At 36.3% G+C, this 25,867-nt stretch overlaps 1 protein-coding gene across 1 annotated transcript in view; it reads left to right on the plus strand.

Annotated features, from left to right (window-relative positions):
• LOC122816739 overlaps nt 1-25,867 on the plus strand; it is a 1,006,513-nt gene that overhangs the window by 152,574 nt on the left and 828,072 nt on the right. The window contains exons 5-7 of the mRNA XM_044089733.1: nt 10,242-10,269; nt 11,268-11,325; nt 13,420-13,572. Coding sequence (XP_043945668.1) covers nt 10,242-10,269; nt 11,268-11,325; nt 13,420-13,572 — 239 coding nt within the window. The remainder of the gene's footprint in view (nt 1-10,241; nt 10,270-11,267; nt 11,326-13,419; nt 13,573-25,867) is intronic.

The following is a 25,867-nucleotide window of genomic DNA, read 5'->3' on the forward strand; positions in this document are numbered from 1 at the left end:
CTGAGATTGCTTTGTATGCAAGGCAGAGGTCGCCTCTGAGTAGCCTGTAAGACACAGAGTATAGTGACAGTGATTTCAGTCTATCAACATATAACATACGCTGAAGACCCTGACTTTTATTTCTAAGAAACCTTTGAGGTCTTTCCAATTGCTGCAGGTGCCTCATAAAGTATCTACCAAAGGTAGCATTTTGTACTCTATTATTGGCATGATAAGTGAGGAGTAAAAGGGGGTTATAACCTCTTTTGCTCTGGATGCAATGCCCTTACTTATGAGGTGGGCAATGTAGAAAGCCTTTCTTACCACTGCGGAGACATGGTGGTCAAAGGAAAGGTTGCTGTCAGCCTGTGTGCCCAAATCTCTCACCACTGATTGCATGCTTAGGGTGTTGTTATTAATGTGGAAATTTGCAAGGATGTTGCCTTTGCCAAAGGGGATGATAATGCATTTTTTTGCATTGAATTTTAGCCTATGACTTTGGCACCAGTCGTTTGACTGCATGCGTTCTACCGGTGAGCCAGTTTGCAACCCAACTGACAATATACAGGTTGATCTCCAACTGGGTAAGTTTACCAATGATGCCTGAATGGGTAATAGTGTTAAAAGCCTTGCCCAGGACCAGATAGGCCATATGCATGGATTTGCCTCTATCCAGGGATTTGGTGACTGTCTCAAAGAATTCCACCAATTTCAAGAGGCAGGATCTCCCTATAAAAAAGGCAGATTGGGTTGGGTCGAGCATTTGGAGGTCTCCTATATCTTTGTTGATAAGATCTATGATTCTCGTTTCCATAGTATTACAGATTAGGCTGGTCAGGCTTATGGGTCTATGGTTCCCAGAGTCTGTGGAGGTGCCTCCTTTATGTAACAGGATGACGGTTGCTGTTTTCCATTCAGCAGATATAAAACCACTGCTTAAAAAGACTACACAGTGGTGCATCTAGTTCTTGTTTTAATCCATTTAGAACACAGCCTGGAATATTATCAGGTCCCATAGAGGCTGTGTTTCTGGCTTTGGAGAGAGCATTTGCAACCTGCTCCTTGGAGATACTAGGTGGAGGGCAGGTGGTAGTATGCTTTGGGGATATGTGGTGAGGACAGGGGGGAGAAGTTTTCACTGAACCTGTCAGCTAGCAGGTTGGCTATTTCTGCAGTTTCAATATATGTGGTGCCACTAACAATCAGTTCAGCACAGGTCTGTGTTTTTCCTTTAAGGTTTCTGACATAGCTAAAGAAGGCCTTATCATTATCTTTAGCGAAGGAGACTAATTTGGATTCATAGTTAGCTTTAGAATGTCTTACAAGTTATCTTATTTGCTTCAATCCAAACAAAAACACAAGAAAAAGTGGAGTCACTGAATCCTTTGCATGAACCTTTAATACCACAGGTTAAGCGCTTTCAGCCAAAAAAGTTGTCCTTCTTCCAATGTTTTTGGCTGACAGTGCTTAACCTGTGGTATTAAAGTTCATGCAAAGGCTTCAGTGACTCCACTTTTTCTTGTGTTTTTGTTTGAATTTGTGTTATGTTACACAAGCTTGAGACATCTGGGGCAGTTTTCTCTTTCTAACTTATTTGCTTGTTTAAGCTGAGGAGGGAATGCTTCCAATTCAGAGACCGTTCCTTTCTGCTCTTGGACAGCTATTTATTTCTCTTATTGTATATCCTGTTAATGACAGATAGCCACCAGGAAGGCTTGTTCTTTCTTGAGGATCTTGTTTTGGTCCTATCAGGTACTGCTGAGTCAATACATTTCTATAGATGCTTATACAAGGCATTGGTGTAAATCGCAGTATAGGTGTCCATGTCATCAGTGAGAGCAGGGGCTATGAAGCTATTAATGCCATCACATGTTAGGTTGTTATTGGCTTTGGAGAAGATTTTTAGTCTAGTTGCTGCTAATGAATGGTCATATGTTATTGTTACTTCTAATGAGACTAATTTATGGTCAGACCTCACTAGGGAGGACCGCAAAGATGGTGGGGGGAGTGCAACGATCACCCAGTTAGTAAGCACCAGGTCCACAATGTTTGGGCCCCTTGTGAGGGTTTCAACCAACTGGTCCAAGGCATTGGAGTTGATGAAGTCCAACAACCTTTGGGCAAGTGTGTTAATACATGTATAATTTACCCAATCTATGGATGGATAGTTAAAGTCACCTAAAACCATGGTGTTTGGTTGCATCTTGAGCAACTCAAGTAGACCCAATTATGCAGTGTGGGTATCCTGGTTCATGGAGGGGGTCCTATAACTGGCAATAACTTGGAGGGGGTCTTTCCTACAGTCAATTGGACCTGCAATGGTTCAAGAGAATAATTTTGTTTAACCAGTCTGATGATGTATTTATCTTTGATGAATACTGATACTCCACCTCCTTTAGTTCTCGTACTTTCAGTTTGTGGTCTGATTGTGTGGAAGGCATTATAACCTGGTATGGCTAGCATGCTTTTTGCGGTCTTAAACCAAGTCTCTGTGACTGCACAGATGTCAGCATCTTCTAAAGTGAGGGGTGTTTCCAGGGAGTGCAGTTGTAGGTTTAGACTCCTAGCATTTAGCAGCATGACCTTGAGGTTGCTTTTTGAAGATATTTTTACATCAGGAATTTTGTTGTTGTAAAAGTGCCTAAAAAAGACTTATGGGGGAGGCAAGAACCTTACCAGTAACTGAAATCCCAGAGGTGACAAATGAAGACCATCTCTGTCAAAGCAGCATGGTCTATCTACCATGTCATCACATGCTGACAGGTACTGGATCCCCTTAGAATGACACCAGAAACAAAGCCAATTGTTGAAGTCAATCATTTTCTGTTTATAATGTGGTATCATCTTAGGTGAAGGTAGTATGCTGCTCAAGCCTAGGGTCATACCTGTCTGAGAACACATATTCAGAGAGCTCAGTCATTTCTCTCTTCATATAGTCGAGTGAAGCAAGTCTCAAGTCATTCACACCAATATGAACTATGACGGAGTCATAACAGTACTTGGTGTGGAGAGGCTTGAGTATGTGTGTGATCTGGTGGATCCTGGCACTCAACAGACAGCTAACCGTAACCTTCTTCTTGTCCTGATTGGTGAGTGGGACATCTGTGTGTCTCACTATGGAGTCACCTATGACCAAAACATTTGGTTTAGATGTGTTTTGTCTTAGAGCTTGGTTGGTAAGACACTTGTGCCTGTGTTTTTATGTATATTGAGTGCTATAAGTACTGTATTAGGTGTAACAAGTTTATGTTTCGGAGGTCTCTGGTGTTTAGATAAATTTCAGGTGAGTACCATGTGTATGATGCTTTATGTGTTGAGAGCATGGTTTGTGCAGAGGTGTAGTATGTGGGCTGACAACCTGTTCAGTTTCCTTTTTCTGTGAATGAGACAGAAAATATTTCAAATTCTTAGTGTATATGCATCTCTCACAAATTGAGTTTTAGAAGTTTAGATGTAGTGGGTGGTCAGTGTACATGGGGCAATTATTACTCTGCCTCAGGAAAAATGGAGGAGAACTGACCATCCATAATACTAGGTGTAAATTTGCTTACTTTAATGAGGAAGGTTGTGGTTTAATTAGGGGTTTAATGCTGGGTCTATATTAATGGGGATCTCAGGTGGTAAGAGACTATTAGGGATTAGGAGATTTCAGTTAAAGTGGAAAATGCTGTAGAAAGTCCAGATGAGGTGCTCTCAGAGCAGCTAAGTGCAATTTAAGAGACTCCTCAGCTGGAGCAGCAGCAGTTTCTAAGGGAACATAAATCTACTTTAGCTTCTGCATCAGTAATCGACAATGGTTACCTCCACTGTGCAGTGCTGCAAGAAGACGCACGATGCACAAACAGATGCCTCGGATTGCTCAGATGAAAATAGTAGAGTAATGGTAGGTTGCCAAACTCTGCGGAGCTATTTTAAAACAAGTGCAAACCTGCACAAATGCAGAACTTATGTAGCAACTGTGAGAACCCTTTTTTTTAAAAAAGCAATTTTCAAATAAGCTGGCCAATGAAAATGCTCAATCTTCTGGCTTTTCCTGGTTAGGGGTCACCACAGCAGATAACCTGTCCCCTCATGATTGGCAGTGGAGTTTTATGGTGTCAAGTTGCCAGCCCAGCACCCAACTTTCCACAAAAGACACATACACACACTCGTGCCTAGGGCCAATTTAGAGTGTCCAATCCACCTACAGCATGTCTTTGGGATGTGAGAGAAAACCGGAGCACCTGGAAACCCATGCAACCACAGGGAGGACATACAAATTCCACACAGAAGGCATCCCAGCCATAGATTGAATCAGAGAACTTCTTGCTGTGAGGTGACAATGCTAACCGCTGCACCACCACAGTCACCTATCCCAATTACTGAGCCTTGTTCCAAACATAGGGAATAGAAAACCACAAAAGGTAAAATAGAAAACACCATATACAGGAGGCAGGATACTGCAAACGATTTATTGTCTTCTGGTACCTCGGCTATAGAAAGCCTTCACAGGAATAATAAAAGACAAACTGCTGCATCTTTTTATACACTTGCAATTAAGCTAAATTGAATAATTATATAATGCCACAGACAGATTTGACTGTAAATCTTGTGGAGTTGTTTATATAGTGGGTTGTGGATGCGCCCCACCTAAATACTATATTGGTCAAACTAAATGACAGGTGAAAATACGCATTATGGAGCACATGGGTGATGTTAGGAATCTTAGGATGGAAAGTCCTATATCAGAGCATTTTAATAGTGTTCACAATGGTGTATTGGATTCTCTGTTTTTTTGTGTACTTGCCAAACCAAGTGTTATAGGTTCTGGCAACTATTCACAAAAATTACTGAATTTAGAAAGTAGATTCATTCTTAACTTTGGTACTCTTATGCCCAAAGGTTTAAATTTGGAAATGAATCTTACTTTATAAAATATTTTATAAGGCATTTTTATTCATTTTGCTGGACCTAGTAGGTTTTGCTTTGAATTTGCTTATTTTACTAACTTCAGTAGTTTGTTCTGTATTTTGTGATAGAAAAATATTTAAGAAGTTGGACCAAGTTGTCTTTGCACTGAATTATATAATTATTCAATTTAGCTTAATTGCAAGTGTATAAAAAGATGCAGCAGTTTGTCTTTTATTATTCCTGTGAAGGCTTTCTATAGCTGAGGTACCAGAAGACAATAAATCGTTTGCAGTATCCTGGCTCCTGTATATGGTGTTTCCAAACATAGGGAAAAAGTGAGGAAGGAATGGGAGAAAGTATTGGACTAGTATATAAAATGATAATATTTATAATCTGTGTAAGTAGATTATGTCATTTTCTTAGTGTGGGGGGGGTCACAATTTATATGTCATCTTCCTTAGTGTATATGCACTGTCATGGGTTGTAGATAAAAATGGATGAGAGTCTCTCTCAAAAGGAATGCGATGGTTGGAAAGAAACAAAGATGTGAAATGATACTATGGAATTGAAATATAAAGGTTGCAGTATGAATATAAAAGGAAGAATGCTGTGTTAAGCATTTTTTTATAAAGTGCACCTCTGCATCCATTATTATGTACAAGTAACAACATAAAAAGAAAGCTGTTTTTGGTGCTTTTGAGCAATAATGGTATTGTGTCTTTTGAAATGGTCATTAAAAATAATACAGATAAATCTTATCTGATCTTCCCTCTCCTTGGGTCTAGATATCTGTTGTATGTTCATAGTTTTTCAGCTTCCAGTTTTAAGCCTTATGACAGTAATGCATGGCACGTATCTCAGAAACATAAGACTGATTTTACACTTACATTTTTGTTGTTTCGCTGTCTTCTCTGTCAGTATCTCTTATGATCTCGCTTCATGCTGTTCTTTCATTTGGATACCTATCAGCATATTCTCAATTATATTAGCACTACCAGCAAGTTCTTTGATTATATGTGCAATAGCTTTCTGAAGCACATCAATTAGAGACAAAATAACAAACAGGAAGCTTAAGAAAGCTTAGGTGACCTAAAAGTACATGTTTTGAAACATTAAATCCATGGCTTGAATCAAGCACAGAAAATACTTTGTTTCTAGCATGATAGAAAATACTTTCAGTTATAAAAAGAAAATATCGCTTTCTTCTTATAGTTTTATTCGAATGTTATGGATCTGTACAAATGTGAATTTTTCCTGACTTCACTGTGATATATTCTGCAGGATGTATTTTTTTCTGAATCTCATTCAGCTGATCCATATGATTTAGTTCTTTCTCACTTCTAGTTCACAGTGCTACTTGCAGTATGTAATACAGACTGCCTGCACAATCTGTATGAATATGATGCAGTTTTCTCATAGCCCAATCCAGTAAGTAATCTTTGGACTCGGAGTAAGTCACAAGACTGAAAATATTCTGATCCACACATTAAGTCCTTATTCCCCATGTGAATTCTTTTCATCGTGTTAAGCTTCTAAGAAGTAAAGCAACTCAGTACAGATTGTAGATTCACAATGCCATCTATATGTAATAGAAGTGAGTATTTACTATTTTTACATTTATAAATAAGCACTTTCTAACCATTTCCCTTTACATGATAACCTGTATAATTCACACAAGGTGTTCTTTTTCTGATGCAGTGCTTCGAATCTTTGAACAGATGCTAAATTATGCCACAGCAACAATGTCTAGCCTAAGCTTCACTGTTCAGTTTGTAATTCTGAGTTATGTTTTCCCATATTTCAAACTCATTTTCTGGTCATAGTTTTTTAATACTTTTATCTTGAGGGCACGTCATACTGTAAATGTTCTCAACACAAAGTTTGACAAAGAACTCCTTTTCTTGACTCTGCTCTAATGCAACCAATCTTAAAGTGATTGGTTCTGTGACACCAGGGAAATACTGCCAGTCTAGCTATGTGGAATTTTATAAATAATCATATGTCTTTTGTGAATATTAATATGATTCATATGCTTGCCTTACAAATGTAAGAGAACTATATGTTATGTGCCTATTAAACTACTGGTGCAGAAGTGTGTATTGAACTGTATGTTATGTACTGAGCTTCAAGAATGTAGCCACAGTGTACCCTACTGGAAAAGAACAAAAATGTATATAAACAATATACCTGTGCAAATGTATGTTTGAATAGCAGAAGCTGGAACATACAGAGTTAACTTGCAAAACTTCAAGAAAATAAGTTGAAATTAAAAGTGTTTTATGATGTACTATACAAGTTAGTTAATGCAGCAAGGATGTCTAAAGCTAGAAGTTTTTGTATTTTCTTGGAGAAAAGTAATTGCTATGTTTAAAATGTAAAGTATTTTTATTGCTCTGTGACTTCCTAGCAGCTGCACACTTCTGAGAGATATGTATTTTTGACACAGAGGTGTTAAATTCTAAGTATCTGTTTAGCCTGGGAACTGAAGTCAGGTAACAAAGAGTGATGTCATTTGAGCTAACCCAGCAGTAATGTTGACTAGTAATTTAAGAACTCTCTCAGAGAAAGACTTTGCATTTTGCAGCTTGTCTTTTAACTAGAAACATTCGTTCTGCACTTCTGCATCTGCCTTGCTAGTAGTAAGTAACTAGGGTACAGTAATTTCTCTTAGATATAGATAGGAATATAGTAAAGATTAGTTTAGATATTTTCTGTATTTATTTGAGACTGTCCTGCAATGTTGTCTTAAAATATTTCCTGTCATTCTGAACTCTGTAGTCACTGTGTTGAGTTATTTAATATTGTCTTGTTCTTTTATTATTTATTATTAAATATATTTAAACCTTTTAATTGTGGCTGGGTGGTTTAGACATATTTAAGCTCTTAGCGTACTTGCATATGTATTTGGCGACACTGTACAGGCCACTCCTAAAGAGCCTTGATCTTGGTCACAGTTACCATTCGGATAATAGCAACATTACACTGGTCTATATCAGATAATCAAACTTTTAAAAGTCTGAACACCATATGGTCGAGACCATATCTTTGCATTCTTAAAAGTTCAAAAATAAAATAAAAAAAAACACAGAATAAAACTACCTGAAAGCTTAACCAAGGGGGCAAGCCCCCCTGCGCCCCCCACACCTCCTGCTCTTTAAATATACCAACTCCAAGATCACACTACAGTGCAGACAATGGAAAAACGTCCATTGCCACACTGTACGGGGATCTCCATTGAAACTTTTGAACTTTTAAAAGTTCGATCATATGGTGTTGACCATATGACATTTGAACTTTTAAAAGTTCGACAACGTGATAGGAACCCACATTACACAGTATGATTGGGCACCCTTTGTAAGGCCCTTAGAGTAGCTGGTAAGTAGTGGTTGGTGGCAGTGATAACTACCTTATAGTCTGGGCAGAAGGGGGCATAGCTAGTAGACGTCTGCTAGCCATCCCAAGAGTGTCTCTGTGTTTATATATAAATCCAATCTCAAAGTGTGTGTGTGTGTGTGTGTGTGTGTGTGTGTGTGTGTGTGTGTGTGTGTGTGTGTGTGTGTGTGTGTGTGTATGTGTGTGTCTGTGTCAGCTACTTGAGCAGGGTCATGAAGCACTGGTTGGACAGAGAGGGTGCTGGAGGTTTTGGCTTGACCACTCAGCTGAAATCTTAACCTTATAGCAGTGCCAGTGGGGAGTGTTATTGGGGACCTGGAGAAAGAGGCAGAAACCAGCCCCAGACTGACTGTGATCTCTGCGTACTCTTAAGTGAAATTGTACTTTACTGTGTGTGTACTTGTCATCCTCCCAATGTGTACGTCCCTCACTGGTATTAGTGGTGAGGATTAAGGCTCCTTGATTACTGGGCCAGTGCAGGGGCATCACAGCTTTTACTTATTTTAGTAAAGTCATTCCTTCTAAAGACTTGTTTAATATAAGGGATATTTATTTTATAATGTTTGCAGTGACACCTGCTGCTACTGCACAAGGCTTTCTCTGTTCTGTATTTAACTTCTCATCCTTACCACTTATTTTGTGACTCTATTGATTCTTTTTCTCTGTTATTCCTTATTTTCAGCTTTTATGCCTCAAAAGAAACAGCTTCTATCCCACAAGTTGCTTAATTGTGAATTCCAAAGTTGTCATCAGTAGGATGACACTTAGTAGAGAAAGAGTGACCCTTAATGGCTGAGGACACTTCCTTCCCTAAATGTGTTCTCTTTGTACTTTACCTGACACTATTTGTCTCATCAGCCCAGTCATTAATGCATGTAACAGCAGTTTTCCTAGCTGTGCCAATTGCACAACTGAAATCTTCAGTAAGTCTAGATTTATTATTAATAATAAGCATATCATCCAACTTTTTTTTAAAGAAAACATCATCCAGCTTTTGACATGAGTAGCACAAGTCTCCAATGAAATCAGGTGTTACTTTTGTATATATCTGGAATTTAGTACACTGGGCAAGATACTTGTGCTTCAGCAAATCACTAATGGCGTGCGTACTAATTTTAGGACTCCTTCTCATCTACAACAATTAAATAATTTTATAAGAAAAAAACACAAATCAGTGACATTAAGTTTCAATGAAATTAAAACAACTAGCAATTTAAGTCAAACTGAGTGAGGAAATCACATAAACAATGTGCAAATATAGAATAAGTACACTGAGCTAACCTTGTACAAGGGGAAGTAACTCAGAAAGTAGTAGCTCTGACCTACCGTATCAGTCACAGTAAAAGAATGGATGCCCTTTATGTTGCCCACAAACAGGTGCAATAGCTTGTGCTCACTGTCGTTTGCAGTCATACCTACTTATAACAGTTTTATTGCTGACTTGGCCCCTTGGGATGGCTAGAGTTTGTCTGCCTTTAATCTATTCCTTTTTCCCAACAAGCAGTGAGAATCAGAGGTTAAAATAAAATATAAATTTATTCATGCAATTGAGGCAATATGGATGCAAGAGGAGGTTAGAAATGAGAAGGCAGAACCTGGAGCATTTAAGGAAGGAAGTTCATGCATCGTATGATATAGTCGTGAACATTCAGTGGTGGTACTGGTTATCAGTAATAAATACCTCATATATACAGCATTTAAATTGAAAGTTCTTCTTCTGAAGGACAGTGCTGTTTTGCTGTTTTATAAAAGTCAGTTTTTTAGCCCCGGATATGGGACTGTCTTGTTTGGTGTTACAAAAGTCAGTTTTTCAGCCTTGAATACCTACTCTCTACTGAAGAACACAGGCTCCATTGTAAATCTTTACCAAGATAGTCTGCTGATTCAGTAATTAGCCATTGTGTAGGTTAAGCATAACATGTACTTATTAATTTGTTAATGATTACCAGCACATTCTAAGTTACAACGTTGTTTTACAGGTACAACATACTGCTCTGGAGCATTTGAGTAAGTAAACATGGAAAGTATTTTGAAATGTACTTTACTGTATTAAAAAGCTATCTCTTGCATGCTGATTTTTTTTTCATTTAAGCCTCCATCACTGATTGTAATGTAATCTATGACCTATGTTTCCCCTGTTCCCAGTTAGCCCCACTCCAGCCCTTATAAGCTTAGCACTAGGAGATAATAGTAAGGGTGGGGAAATTCAGCCATCCTTCTGCAAGGGCGAGGAGATTGTTTTTTTGGGGGGATTTTCTAGTAGCATCTCTCATTGGCTAGAAGGTACTCTGCAATGCCCACTATGCTGAGCTCTACTGTGTGTGTGTGTGTGTGTGTGTGTGTGTGTGTACATACTGACATATACCAACAATGCTCTGTAAAATTGCTATAATGTTCAGCAGACCTGCATCCCTGAATCCCATATGCTGAGGAGCACAGGTCTGGATCTTCTCTCAGTAGTGCTCTTGCAGGGCAACATGAACAACATCCTCATCCCAGAATGGGAGAGCCAGCACTGGGGATTCATTCTTACCCTGCCATAGCTGGATCCCTTAGAATTAGGGCTACTAACCAAATCGGACTCACATTCAGGGCACCATTCCCTCACTTTATGGAGCTGGACACTTGTCATGAGTTTTTAAGTTAACCTTAATCAGCAAACTTCATATATTTCAGTTGTACATTTAGATTTCCGTAGCTCTAAAGGCTTGATATTCTGATGGAATAAACCTGTATATAATTTAATTAACTGAGGTTTTAGTTGTAATAGACCAATTTTAAATCAGTCTATAGTTTCCACATGAAAACAAGCTGTCCATCTTTCTTATTTACCAACCTCTGCTGCCTTCTTTTCTAAAAATGAATTCACTAGGCTTAATTAAGTGTGCCATAAAAAGAAGAATGTATCTTTTTATTTTAAAACACAGTCAGAAATCTGGATAAACAAGTAAAGATTGTTTCTTATTTTTTTTTTTTTTTTTTTTGTTTTGTTTTGTTTTTTTCAGGACAATTGATGTTTCAGAAGTATGCCCACTTCCTCTCAGGGAAGCTGCATGTGCTAATGTAAGTTCCATCATAGCTCTCACAACTACCTGTACTCAGGCATGTTTTTATGTCTGTACTGATATCACTGAAAATGTTGTGCTTAGTGTGTTACACTAAATCTTTTGGTATAAATACTATTCAAATGATTAAAGCTGACCTCACATGCTTAATCAGCGAATCAAAGTCTTCTGCAGGAAATTCTGAGTTTAACAATACAGGCAAAGTGCATCAGCTGTCTTTTTCATTTGTACCAAGTCCATTGTCTTATATGCCTGACTCATACCTCTCAACCTGTTAGGGCAAGAAAGCTGGACAAAGCCTAAAATAATGGAGAGACAAAGGCCCAAAAATAGTGACATATTGTAAATATTGCTGTTATAGATAGATGTAGAAAGTTGCTAGAGTAACAGGTTTTTGTGTTAGCAAGCATTTTGAAGATTATAAAGTATAATATTCAAATGTGTGTCATTATTTAGTGATTTTAGCCCTCGGAATTGCCCAAAAACCCACAAGTTTTATGAGGAACAGACCAACAATATGAAGCAAAAATCTAGACAATTGAGAGGCATTCAGATTCATTAAAGCTAGTGAGCTCAAATGGCAGATTTGTATTATAGTTAGTCCAGGAAAATAATCACATAAAAAGTTCCATTTCTGATGTCAGCAAGGGGTTAATGGGAGTTAACTTATTAACATTCTGTCCACTTGCAGGAAAATTATAACTTAACTCAGAGGTAGCGTTATAAGTGGTTAAGATGTAAAACATCCCCTAATGTGCTGCACACTGTGGGTGAAGCCCCTCGCCATTAAGAACTTTGGTTCCACACCAGAAGAATTTGTTCTGGATATGTTAACATCCATGCTGCTTACCAAACAAAATGACAACAATTTACATTTTGGCTGTTTATCAGCAAGTCACCTTTAGATGCATAAAACCTGAACAAAAACATTATGAGCTACCTATGTTCTGTGGCTGTTACAATGTTTTGCACAACATTAAAATCCATATGGAAGGAGACTGTCACTTTAATTGTTCCCAAAAGTAATTAGTTTCTTTTTGTCTGACATCATGTCACATCTAACTGTTGCTGTTTGACCTCATATACATGGTTGACATTTAAAGAATATTACAATGTTCCAGTTACAGCTGCTGTAACATCATTGGCCTTGATCTAACTGTGATGTCTTCTACTTCACCAGTGAGAAGTAAAGACAGACTGCCTTGTCATTATCACTTGTTACAGCAAAGTAAATGTGATCACACTTTTGATACATTGTATATTTTGGGAAATACATTTACAGACGTCTATGTAGTTAAAGAACAAGACAGCTTTTATAGGTTCATAGGAAAGGACTAGGCTAGCTGCCCTTGCAGGCCATTCTAAGCCTAGCTAATTTCCCCTTTTATGCTCAAATTAACTTCTCCCATTTGATTAGAGATTGGTGTTATCCATCCCATGGATGATAATTATATATTACCCCTAATAATAATGACTGGGATCATATCACAGATAATTTGAGAGGATCCATGCATGGGATAAAGCATTTATGAGCTGTCTCTGTCCATTAGTAGTACAAGGGACAGTCCTGGGGCAAATGTTCTGTTTCTCATCTATAGATCGAGGCTGCACTTGAATATAGACAGGGATGAGCTTTCTTTTATATGGACGGGGTGTCTGTTCCAGAGCAGATATCCTCTGTAAGGTGCACCTGCCCCTCCAACCATTATGTTGATGTTGCAAGAGAGGTTTATACCCCTACATCAAGTGATTCTAATGCCATTTGACTTGCTGATTGTTTGATTGGACGATGTCGTGTATGCTATTCGTGGGTCACCTCTTAGCAGACTGGCAAGTTATGTAAGAATGCTTTGAAACAGAATGAATGAATGCCTACATTCAGAAAATAATATTTGTTTTGTGTCACAGTAAATCAAAACTGTTTTCTGACACTTTTTACACTACACAACCAGAGTCGGAATTTACACTAAGTGAGACATGAATGTAAAATATCCAAACGTTACTATCAGGCTTCTATGACTACATGATTTCAGAGTTAACTGCAAAGAAGTTAAACAAAATGCTCAAATCTTTTTTTTTTTCATTCCTACAGAACAATAATGTTGAGGGATACCATTTAGAAGACTATATCCAATGCTATGCTAATGACAGTAAAACTATCCTGGATACAGATGGCTTTCGTATTCTCTTCAGTGAAATTCCTGTCGACACTATAGCAGATGCTCTAGATATCTTCACTAATGAGGTAGCTGACATTAAGGAAATATACTTTTAAAAATAAGCTACTGCATTTTTTGTTCATTTCTGATTGTACTTAGTAGAACATAAGTAGATGAAAATGTGTCAGTATTTTTTTATTAGTAAATATAGCTTAAACAAGCTTTGGTCAGTTTAAAATATGATTAAAAAGAAATGCTTTCTTCATATATTAGTGAAAATCTGTTCAAATACTGCTGATAAGAGATGATAAAAGATACTGCATGCTTAGTAGAGATAATAACTGGAAATCTATTTTTTAACAGAACCACTGTTTCTCAGTAGATAACTGACATCACCAATAGCATATGTCCACAAAGCAAAATTTAAGATTGATGATGCACTAAACAAATGTACAGTTAGTTACACAATGATTAACTCAGAACGTACAAATACCTTCTACACTAATTACTATTTTCTTGCATTATTACTATATAAATAATTTACACACACACACACACACACACACACATATATATATATATATATATATATATATATATATATATATATAAATTGCCTATACTCAATCAGCTACACATTCTATGGAAAGTTCTTTTTATTTTTCACAGTGTTTTGTCCATTTTACACTGTTAAGACTATTTGTTAAATCTGCCTATAATGTAAAGCTTCTGTATATGCAAGTGTGGATGATTTTTGGCCCAGGTCATGACTAAAAGTAGGCTTTTGACTATCTCATCTATCTGGTTAATACACTGAAATAAATGTATGAATATCTGATGGAGCTGCTTAGTTCCTGGAAATAGACGTCATGAAAATGAAAAAACATACAACGGATCTATGAGCTACAGAATTGGTAATGTAATCTAAAAGTAAAACGTGTCCCATTGTTTTTATATTAAAATTATTGTGAAAGATAGAACAATAAGCAATGTAAAGATTTAATTTATAAATGTATCATGATGTGTACACAGTCATGTACATATTGCAGCACCATTTTGCTATTCAGCAAGCACCCTTATGCAGTGCTGCATGATACTCCAACACAAAGATATGCATTCTGGGAGGATATGCATATGCTAATTAGCCATATGTTCTTTGTCTGGAGTCACCCTCCAGAAGATGTCTGCATGGCAATGTGATTCAAGAAAGAGATAGTAGTACCACACGAAATACACCAAACCAAAATCACCAAAAAAAAAAAAAATGCTCTAGCAGCCAAGCGATAAATGCTGCAAACTTCTTTAATAACGCTTCAGTACCTTGGCTGAAAAGCCTTCAAGGAATAACATCACATCCTGCTGCAGCTTATTTAAATCCCACCAATGATATAAGCAAATTTAATTACTCCATTTTCCCAATGTAATTGAATAATATAAAAATCTGCGCCCAAGTTTAAGCACACAGTTCCCCTTAAATAGAGTGAAGGTCAAACAAACAATTTAATATGAGATGTTCACTATATCCAACCTGCAAAATGCAAAATATATTAAATACAAACTAAATATATATATAAACTACATAACCCAGCTTGATCTATACATAAAAAACTATCATCATTCATAAACAGTGATATTTCATCAGTACTTCAAAATTCACACCCAATACATGGATGAATGAAAAAATAAATAAACAAATCCCTCATATTCTTGAATGAGTATTTTTTTAATAAATATTTTACATACCCCAGTTCACCTCTAAATTCAATCCTCGTGGATGCATGGTCCCTAAATTAGAAATGAGTTTGGCTTCTAAATTTAATAGCTTGCGAGTAAACTCTTCCCCCCATAACATTCCCTACAAAGGGTCTAGCCAGAATACTGAAAAAGAAACCCTCTTCTTTTGGTCAAGAAAGAGAGAGGCCATCTAGATTAGCTTAGCCATCCACATCACATTGTGCTAACAAGTAATGTCTAAAAGACTATGTTCAGTCATTGTATGCAAACATGGTGAGGGCTAACCACTTGACATCAGGACTTGCTTTAAAAGTTGCATAACTACACTAACATCAAAATAGGGATTGGTGGTGGAGGGAAGCTCTGGACACTAGGAATTAATGTTCAAAGTGTTGTACGGGCAGTGGGACACCAACATTAAAATGGGATTGAGGGGAAGCAGTGTAATGTTAATGTAGACACCAGGGATTCAACTTTAAAGTGCAGTAACTATACAAATTTTACTACAGGGACCGGGGGGGGGGGGTGACATGATACACTAGACACCAGGGAATTATCCAGAAAGTGCCCTAAGGTACACAAAGTATAACAGGAATGGAGTGGGCACTGGACGTATTCTAAAGTACTGTAATACTAGAATGGGGGGGAAGACCACTGGACACCAGGAACAAAGTGAAGTGCCAAAACAGCACATATTTCACAAGGGTGATAGTGATACAGGGGAAAAACTACACCACCCGGGATGACTTTTTAAAGTACCTTTATGGCACGTACATTGTAATGGCAATCAGGAGTAGGGGATACACTAGAGCACTTGGGCCTAACACATACATGCAATAATGGCACTAAGGTATTACTAGGATGGGGGGAAGCACAGGAGGGTGGAAACAGGCACAGGGACTGTGGTGTGTGTGTGCATTTGTGTTTGTATACATATGTGTGAGAGAGTGACTGGAGGGGGGGGGGATTCCACTGCCTACACAAGTAGAAGGTTACTGTCTCGAAGTTCATTTCAACCATGATCTGCATGTCATGGTAGTAATTGAGATCCAGGAAAAATGTAAATTTAATAATGAGGTCTTACCTCATCATGGCTAGCATGTTTCTGAATCACAATGGAGATGTTGCACAAGAAGGGCCTTTCTAGCACAAGCTGGAATCTTAATGAATTCCACTGACACAGATATGTGTATATATATATATATATATATATATATATATATATATATATATGTATATATATATATATATACATATATATGTAATTTTATGTAGTGTAAAGTTTTTAAAGCAAGCAATAAAGCAATATGAATTAGATATTCCTGATATTAAGTAATTAACACAGTATACATGAGATTATCCATGGAACATTCTGGAATGAATGTAAGGAGCAATTTGCAAAATATGCATGTATTCTGTGGAAATGACAATGGTGATATATGATTTTTGATTAGAAAAATATTAAGGAAGTATTTATATACCATGTACTTTTTATAGCTTGTAAATTTACATATAGACTATAATTTAGTAAAAGACAAAAGTGCAGACAGAGAGAATAAAATCACTTTTTCATTATTATTATTATGTTATGAAGACATGCTGGTTATTACACAGATTGCCTGTAAAAAGTAATAACATTTCTGAACTCATTAGCTAAGAAAGATCATTAAAATCTGTTACTTCTCGGCAAAAAGTTTTGGCAGCATTTAACATTTTTTTCCAATGCCACTCATGTTATAGGTAAGCAGAAAAGATGTGAACATTGTCAGGTAGACAGTTCTGATAACATGGCTTCTCTAACCATATTATGTAGGCCTGTTTTCATAACCATTTGAAATGTCATAGATTCACAGTTTCATATGTAGGTTCATAGAAGTTTACTAGGCTAGTAAAAAACTAAACAAACCAAAAACTGTATTCGAAAAAGTAACAGAAACGATCCAAGTAGAAGCCAGATGATGCACGGACTGTTTATTCAACGTAAGCGCTTTCGGTCGAGGTGATACCCCAACCTTCTTCAGACATACACAATTTGATAACCTTCCTGCCTTCTTTAAATATATCCCTTAATTAGATAATATCACCCAATTAAACAATAATTACGTCTTCAATTATATTTACATTTACAAGAAAGCAGCCATTTTTCCCCCATAAACTGACAATACAAATAATGCCAATATTTATATATATATATATCTGCATGTTAATTAATTATATATTAAAATTATGCACTTTACACATAAAAAATGTAATAAACTAATGTAATAAACTGATGTCGTACACACACATTTGTAAACTTGTATAAAAAAATTATATAAAAAGTTATTTATGTTTATTTTCCATTAACTTATATAATACAATATTCTACCTGCATACTAGTGCTAAATGTTTGTCATAGCCCAGCCAAATAAACCCGACCAAGACTACACAAGAACTGACACAAAAGTTCACCAATGCACAAGACTTTAAAAGTACTATAAGTGAAGTTATATCACAAAAAACATCTTTTAAAAACCAAAATGTTAAAACATCACTAGACATTTGTATTATGTCAAATGTCTATAAAAAATTAATTTATTTACTTCAAAATAAACTATGCATAGTCAGCCTAGATGTGAATATTATCATCTATTTAATGCTTTAATTTTCAGTATGCTTTTTATTGATGCATACTCATTCAGTCCTGGAGGGATATGAGCCGACGTTCTAATTTGCCATAATAACTCCTGCTCCTCCAACCAAAGTTGCCATGGACCCCCCCTGGTATTAATATTGATTTGTTGAATGACAGAAAATAGAAAGAAATGGTCGGGTTCATCACATATATGCCTGGCAAGAGCATTGGTTAAATCATTTCTGCCAATGGCATAAATATGCTCATATACCCTTTTCTTCAATGCCCTTTCTGTCTTGCCTATGTAAAATGCACAACATTTCACACACTGTGCTACATAAATTACTCTCTTGCTGTCACAATTGTATTTGCCATTAATACCATAGGTTTTCCCCTTTATACATACTTTATTACCTGGCATAATGTGCATACATTGAGAGCACATTCCACATTTAGACATGCCGAAATTTGCCATTGTTGATTTGGCACCAGACTTATCTACCAAACTCTTTACGTTCACTCCTCTCCTGTAAACGAATTTAGGTTCCATGCCTATTGCTTTCACTAACTCTGTGTCTTCCAGAATAAGGTTCCAATTTTTATTTATAATTCCTCTAATGTATTTAAAATCAATGCAATAAGTAAAGATAAAATTGATGTTAAAATCAGAAGTTTGCCTAGATAGTGACCCTGTTTCTTTTAACATTGTCCCCCCTCCCAGAAGGGGTCGAAAGTGACCGATGTCTCTTTTTGTAACCACCTCCTCCCTAATTTCTTCAATTAAGGAGTTTGGGTAACCTCTCATGGAAAACTTGGTGCTTAAATTGTCACATTCAATAACAAAATCTTGTTGTTTATCTGTTTTACCTAGTTTACTAGGCTAATGACCCAAGAGCTCTTACAAGCCTAGTCATATTTATTATGAGTTACCCAATTGTCGGTGGTTAGGTGAGTGAAGTTCGTAAAGGTCTATTGTAGTTAATAGTGACTTCCTCTGTTCAGGGGGGACATGGGTGTCATTCTATCACACTATTGTCCACAATTTCATTTTATATGTGCCTATAACTTTCTTCTTCAAAGTCGTATTAAATGAAGGATTTTAAATCTCATTTTTGGAAGTTTTATTTCCACTATTAAGTGGCATCCAACACTTGTCATTGTCCATGAAGTTTATAGTGGATGCATCATATAAAGTTGGCTACAGAAGTCAAACAAAGTAAGCTGAAATTAAATGTTGAATTATGCAAATACTGAGCAAACCAAGTTATGACGACAATTCATTAGATTGTATATGATGTAAAATATGTGAAAATGAAATGAATCAGTGATTATGGGGTGGGGGGACAGTTTTATGAGTTACCTTACAGCTCCTGAAACAATTATACTACTTTGAAGGGACAGGAGCAATTCTATTGAAGAGGCAGGCATAATGTAATGTCTATAAATGCAAATTATCTCCCATCAATAAAACTGACACAAGATGACATAGGAGTTCATATACTTAGGTAAGGCAATGAAGAGGTACAATCACCCACATGGGGAGTGAATGGAGGATTACTCATTTAGAAAACAACCTATAAAGGTAGTTAAGCCATGGACATGTTATTATTAAACTAGAGTTACTAATGTCTGACAGTTTGGACATTGTTTACACATAGTTTGGTCTTTTAGCTTTTTGTTTTTTGTTTACTTTGTTATGTGATTCAGAGTCTATAAATTAATTTTCATTTGGCAGAAGCATTCACACTACAATGAGTACTGAATATCTTGTGATTTTTTCCATTTCTTATAAGAAGCATTTGTGCACCTAGGTGACCATCTGCATGGTACTGATGTTACATAGACAGTATAAATCATTTTTCAAACAAATATAAAATAAATGTCAGTGTCATGTACCATATTAAGCTTCAGATTTGGTTTTAACATAATGAGACTAAGAAAGCAGAATTCTAAAATGAGAATGCATTTTCAATCTCATCAAAGAATTGCCTTGTCATCCCTTTTGGGAGACACTGGCATTAGACTATACTGACTTTGTGACTCTGGTGCACCCACAAAAGGCCTGTACTTTTTATATAAAAATCCAATTAACCACTGGACACAAGGGCAGATAAGGACAAGCATTATTAGACAAGTCACCTGTAAGGCAACTATTATTTGCTTATCCTAGCTACTAAGCATGAAAATAGATTTAGTTTGCCCCAACCCTAATGATAGTCATTCATTCTAATTATATACCACCCTGCCAAAAAATGTTCATTTCCTGGATGCAAAATACAGAACCAGTATTGGTAGATTTCTCAAAGTTATTCAACAAGACCACCACTGACATTCATCTCACAGTTCCCTTATGAACAGCTCTTTCTAAGTATAAGTTGGCTTAAACCACTTGTATGCAATGTCCAGAATCAAACAACAACACTTTCAGCAGAGCAGCATTTTAACACCGTAACAGCTTGTGTTGTCACACAAGAACAGCTAAAGACTCCTTAGCTCACAAAACTAATAAAGGTAAATGAAATGAAGGACTAGAGTCTCCTAGTTACAGTACCTTTGTAGAAAATGTATTTTTAGTAAAAACTGCTCCTTGTGTTTTTCATGACATCTTTAACTAGTATGTAATGGACAGACCAAACCCAAACTCTGAAAAACAGACCCTTTTCAGAGATTCAAAAGCATTATTATCATGAGTAGCAAGCTGATCACTTAAAGGAGCACGAGGGATGCTTTTTGAACAGGAAACTATAAGCTACCAGAAAATGACGATGCAAAAAAAAGTGTTAGTGAATATTTTTGACATATATTTTGGAAAATGAAAACTGTATAAATGGGAAAGGTGGACCCCCATTGCCAGCTAAAAAAGAAAAAAAAATCTGTTCCAAGTTTACTATATCTCATGATAATACTAAAAATAACCCCCCCCCCAAAAAAAAAAAAAAAACTCCAACAGCAAAGTTACTCCTCGTGTTTTATTTCAATATTATGTTCACAACAAGGCATAACACAAGAAAAAAAACTAGCAAACCATGTTCCAGGTTAGTGGTTGTTGTCTTGAGGGAGTGTAGGTATTTTTTCATTGTAGATTTTGGCACTAAAGTGAGTGTGAAGGTCTGATGTGATTTCATTGATTGGGGTAACATAACTGGATTTGTAGTAGTTTTATTTTGTAGGAAGGAGATTACTGTATTGGGTGATATACATGGCCATATGTGGGCAGACCTATGGAAATAATATATCTTCCTGCCTCTGAGTGATATTAAGTGATGAAGGGATGAAAGCATCCTCTGTAAACATTCTCTAAAACACAAAAGAGCCAGTTTTCTATTCATGGAAAGTGGGAAGGTAGACACCTTAAATACTCACAAATCTGTGTATATTAAAATCCTTAACAGGAAAGAATAGACTTGGCTTATTAATTTGGGTGCAGTATATGAACCAGGTTTAAAGAAATTTATTTAATCTCAATCCAATCCCCAACCTTCAGATTTTTTTAACAATATATTTAACACATTGGCATGGATTTCAGATATTATTCCATTAATAAAAGTTGGTACTTATAACAGGTTTATTATGCTTAATTTTATATCAAATAATAGTATTGTATTGTTATATGTTTCACTAAGATGTATGTATTTTTTTCTTTTATTCAGTAGATGGTGATGTTTACTTTTTATTAACATTTTATATATATATATATATATATATATATATATATATATATATATATATATATATTGCTGTTACGATTTTGGTTTATTTTTCAGGTTTGTTTATACAGTATATTTGATATAATGGTATGTGATGTGAATATTTGTCAATCCTCAAGTGGTGGAACTTAAATTAGTTGTGTTTTGGTTTGCTTTATGTTTTGCCGTATATTTGACATAGGCTTGTTTTGGGTGCATCTATTTTTCTTCTTTGTCCACCAGATGGTGAGGTTTGTTTGCTTACTTTCTGCAATACACATTGCTGTTACAAGTGCAATTTTGTTTTTACTTACAATTTATTAATTGTTTTAATGTACTATATGCATTTTCTCCCTTCAAACATAATTTGCAGATTAATGTATATAGAGATATCTGAAAATCACTGTTCAGAGGGATGGTTTGATCCCATAGTGCATGGTGCAGCAAACAGTTCTATAACAAGCTATTTGTTTTAGTGTTAAGATTTTGCACTGAAGAAGAAACACGAGTGGAAATGTGATTTGCTGCTTATCTTTCTAATTTTATGCCATGTTGTGAACATAATATTGGAATAAACTATGAGGAGCAACTTTGGAGCTGGCATACACACTAATGCAAATACAAAGACAAATTCAACCCTGTCCCAGGAGCACAGAGGGTTAAAGCCCTGGCTGCTCTCCAGATATTCCATTTTCGAACAGTGGCACAGCTGCTTGAGGGACCAGGCAATGGTGAGGGGTGGATTGGAATGAGAACTCAATGCCACCTCACCCATCATATGGGTGAGGAATGCATATCAGATCAGTGCATGATGACCATACCTCTCAACCTGTTAGAGCAAGAAATCTAGACAAAGGGGCAAATAATGGGGAGGGGGGGACAAATGCCTAAAAATAGGGACACCTTTAAATATTGCTCTTACAAACTTAGAAAGTGGATAGAATAACAAGTTATGCATTAGCATAAATTTTCTGATGGATATGAAGTCTGGAACTCAAATGTGTGCCATTATGTTCTGACTTCAGTCCTCAATGATTTGCCAGTGAATCACCAGAAAACCACAATCTTATGAGAAACAGACCAAAAATATGAGGTAAACCCTGGACATTCTGCAAAAATCTGTAGAGTTGAAAGGTATGATGACATCTGCAGGAGTGCAGGTGTATCACTCATAGCAAGGAGCCTATTGCACCTACTTTTTGTAGTGGTGAATTTGTGAATTTGTGGTAGCACACATACACTTCCCAAGAGGCAGTAGCTGTGAAGGGCATTACAGCCAAGGGGTGGGATGGGATAGCCTGTAGGATCAATTGACTGGTCTGCTCTCTGACCCTCATCTTCACCAAGGAATGAATGAGGTAGATGGCTGTCATCCCAGTGAGGAAACGGCTAGGCAAGACTAGAGAACCACTGATCATAATCTTGCCAAACACTGATCATATCTTGCCAATCTGTATAAAAAAGGTAAATTCACACCATGCACTGATGTATATATAGCCACAGCCATGGCTTCAGCACTCCCATGTCAGAATTCTACCTCCTTGCAAATGCACCCAGATATCCAGACAGAGAGATCAATACGTATCAAGTACACACACACACACACACACACACACACACACACACACACACACACACACACACACACACATGCTCTCAGATATTGGGGTTTTAACTATTCAGTCATATTCAAACTGCTAGACTTCTATAAATATCCTAGTCACATTAGGACAGTAGTTTAACTGATTATGGCCTAACCACAACAAAGAAAACCTAACTGGATTATACTTATTTGATCAATTTGTGATAGAACTCCAAATTTGTACAGGTATGCATTAGTGCTTTTTGCAACAGTTTGGCAACTTTAAGAAATCAGTTTTATTTTACAGAAAACACAGGCTTTGAAAGTGGAATACATTCTTGTCAAAGTTAGCAGAATGTTCTGTTCATTTTGATGAACCCATGAAAACAAATTAAATAAGTAAAGAGAATATGCTGCAGTCTCAGAAAATGTATTTCATTTGTAGAAGCATATGACATGGGCAAAGACATTGGTCAGTATTTCTACTATTAATATCTAAATGACAATGTTATTTGATATGTCTTGTTGAGGAGAGGTAGTGGATCAGATTCAAGAGTCGATTTAGAAATCTTAAAGCACAAAAAACAGTAAAACAGATTTTGCCACATCTCAAAAACTATTTTAACTAGTTCAGGCAACAAATTATTCTGTTTATTAGGAAAATTAATTAAGCAAATATGAACTCATAACTTTTAAATTCAAACTAGCAAAAGCAAAACAGAGGCATACAGTCCAAGCTAGTTAATTGCATGTATCACAGTGCATAAGAAAAGAGGTGCTAATGCCCAGATATTTGCTCACTGCAGTACCTGAACTATTTTATTTCAGACAAGTTACATAAAATAAATTACATACATAAAACTAGTAAGAGAAATGGTACGCCTCCAATGCTGCCCTTTGGTGTGCATGTTATATATCAGTGTACGAGCATTGGATGACAGCTGACATCCCATCCAGAATTAGTTTCTCTGCCTTGTACATCATGAGTGCCATGGTTAGCTCCAGTTCCTACATGACAGAAAATTGAATAAAGCTGATATCAGAGAATGAATAAACTAACATTAACCATAGCCAAAACAAGAACTATATTTACCATTACATGTCTCAACTAAGTTTTGTTGAACTAACTAAAAATATGCTGTGAAAGGTCAGAACATATTGCCAAACAATCCGTAATCCAGTCTGTATCTGTACCATTAGCTTAGCATAAAAACACACCTGTTTCACACACAAAGTTGTTGCACACTATTTGTGAAGTGATGGATGCAATTATACAACTGAGAAGCATGCTATCTGCTATTTATAAAGCACTCTACCACACAGAATGTAGACCTAGACAACTATGTATGTATTTTCTGATGTAAAGAACATTACACACATTACAACATTATACACCTGTAACGGTTGTATGAGTATCTTTCCCCCTCTTAAACCCTTAGTTTTTTTTTTTTTTTGTGTGTTTAACTATTTATTTAATGTGCATGGAAGGCATATGTATCTGGTGAGATTCCTTAGTCCTTGTGTTTTTGAATTTTGTCGATATAAGAAGTCATATTAAGTTGAGATAAATGCATTTTTTATGCCAATTATGTAAATAAAATAAAAATAAACCTGTATGGTTCATTTCAGCAAAAGGGTAGAACTAGCATTTGAAATCTCTACACTTTTGCAATGCTGCTCCTTGAAATGCTACTTCAGGTGTAGCAAATGAATTTCGTCATTTGGACTACTCCCAACAGGAAACATAAGACTGTGGAAACAGGAAATCTTATATTCAAATTGATGAAAACGAAAATAGGATAATATTGCTGGGTACTCTTTAGAGTAGAGACAGAGAGAAAGGCAGAGAAAGAGAGTTAGTTAGTAGGTTTCTTCCTTGCTTTTGAAGTTTGCAGAACTGGACTGCATTTCTGGACAGTGCTCATGCTGGAAGACCCATTGCCTATTACACATCAACTGCAGTTTGGACTTGAATGCCACAGGGAGACAGAAAATCAAAAATACCTTTACCTACTGGCAGTGACAGGACCTAATAATCTGCTATACAGAGTCCATTATACTATTTGTTTGAATAAATTATCTGATTTCAAAGTGTATTGCTTAATATAATTTATTTTAAGAACATTATTACTCAATTTTTGTAAAGCTTGTGACTTATGATTTATTAACAATGACAGCTGCAAATTTTGATAATTTGGTAATTTTTCAGCTATCAGTTTCTGCCTTTCAAAGAGTTATTACTCAGGGTGTTGCTACCATACAAACATTTATTGGTTGGCTTATTCTAATAGTGGGTAGTAATGATGCTTTTTTGTGTATTAGAGTGGTCTAACTGGTGAAAGTTACAGGACGTGTATGTTAGTGGGACCTCACTATGCGTTTGGTCTGAACTAGGCAAAAACAGCAATAGTTTGAAATCTGTGAAAAGAAACAACAGCAGAGGTCCTGACTCTTTTAGTGAGATGTTTTTAAAATTATTGGAATATACACAACCTTTGTCATTATACAATATGGTTAAACATTTTCTAAACCATAGTTATGTTCACCTGAATAAAAGATGTTCTTAGTTGTCTTCATTCATAAGAGCACTGTTTATCACCAAATTATAGATGAATTAACCAGGTCTATGTAGGAAAGGTTTCAAAACATGTTTCCTAAACAGATTAATTCAACAGATCTATCACCATAGGTTCATGGATTATTACTAGGCTAACTGCCCTTGTGGGTCATTTTAAGCCTAGCCAACTACCCCATGTGAGAATCAA

Source organism: Protopterus annectens, chromosome 12.part0 (assembly GCF_019279795.1).
Source record: "Protopterus annectens isolate FY-2018-M chromosome 12.part0, PAN1.0, whole genome shotgun sequence".
In the NCBI taxonomy this organism is placed as follows: Eukaryota; Metazoa; Chordata; order Ceratodontiformes; family Protopteridae; genus Protopterus; species Protopterus annectens.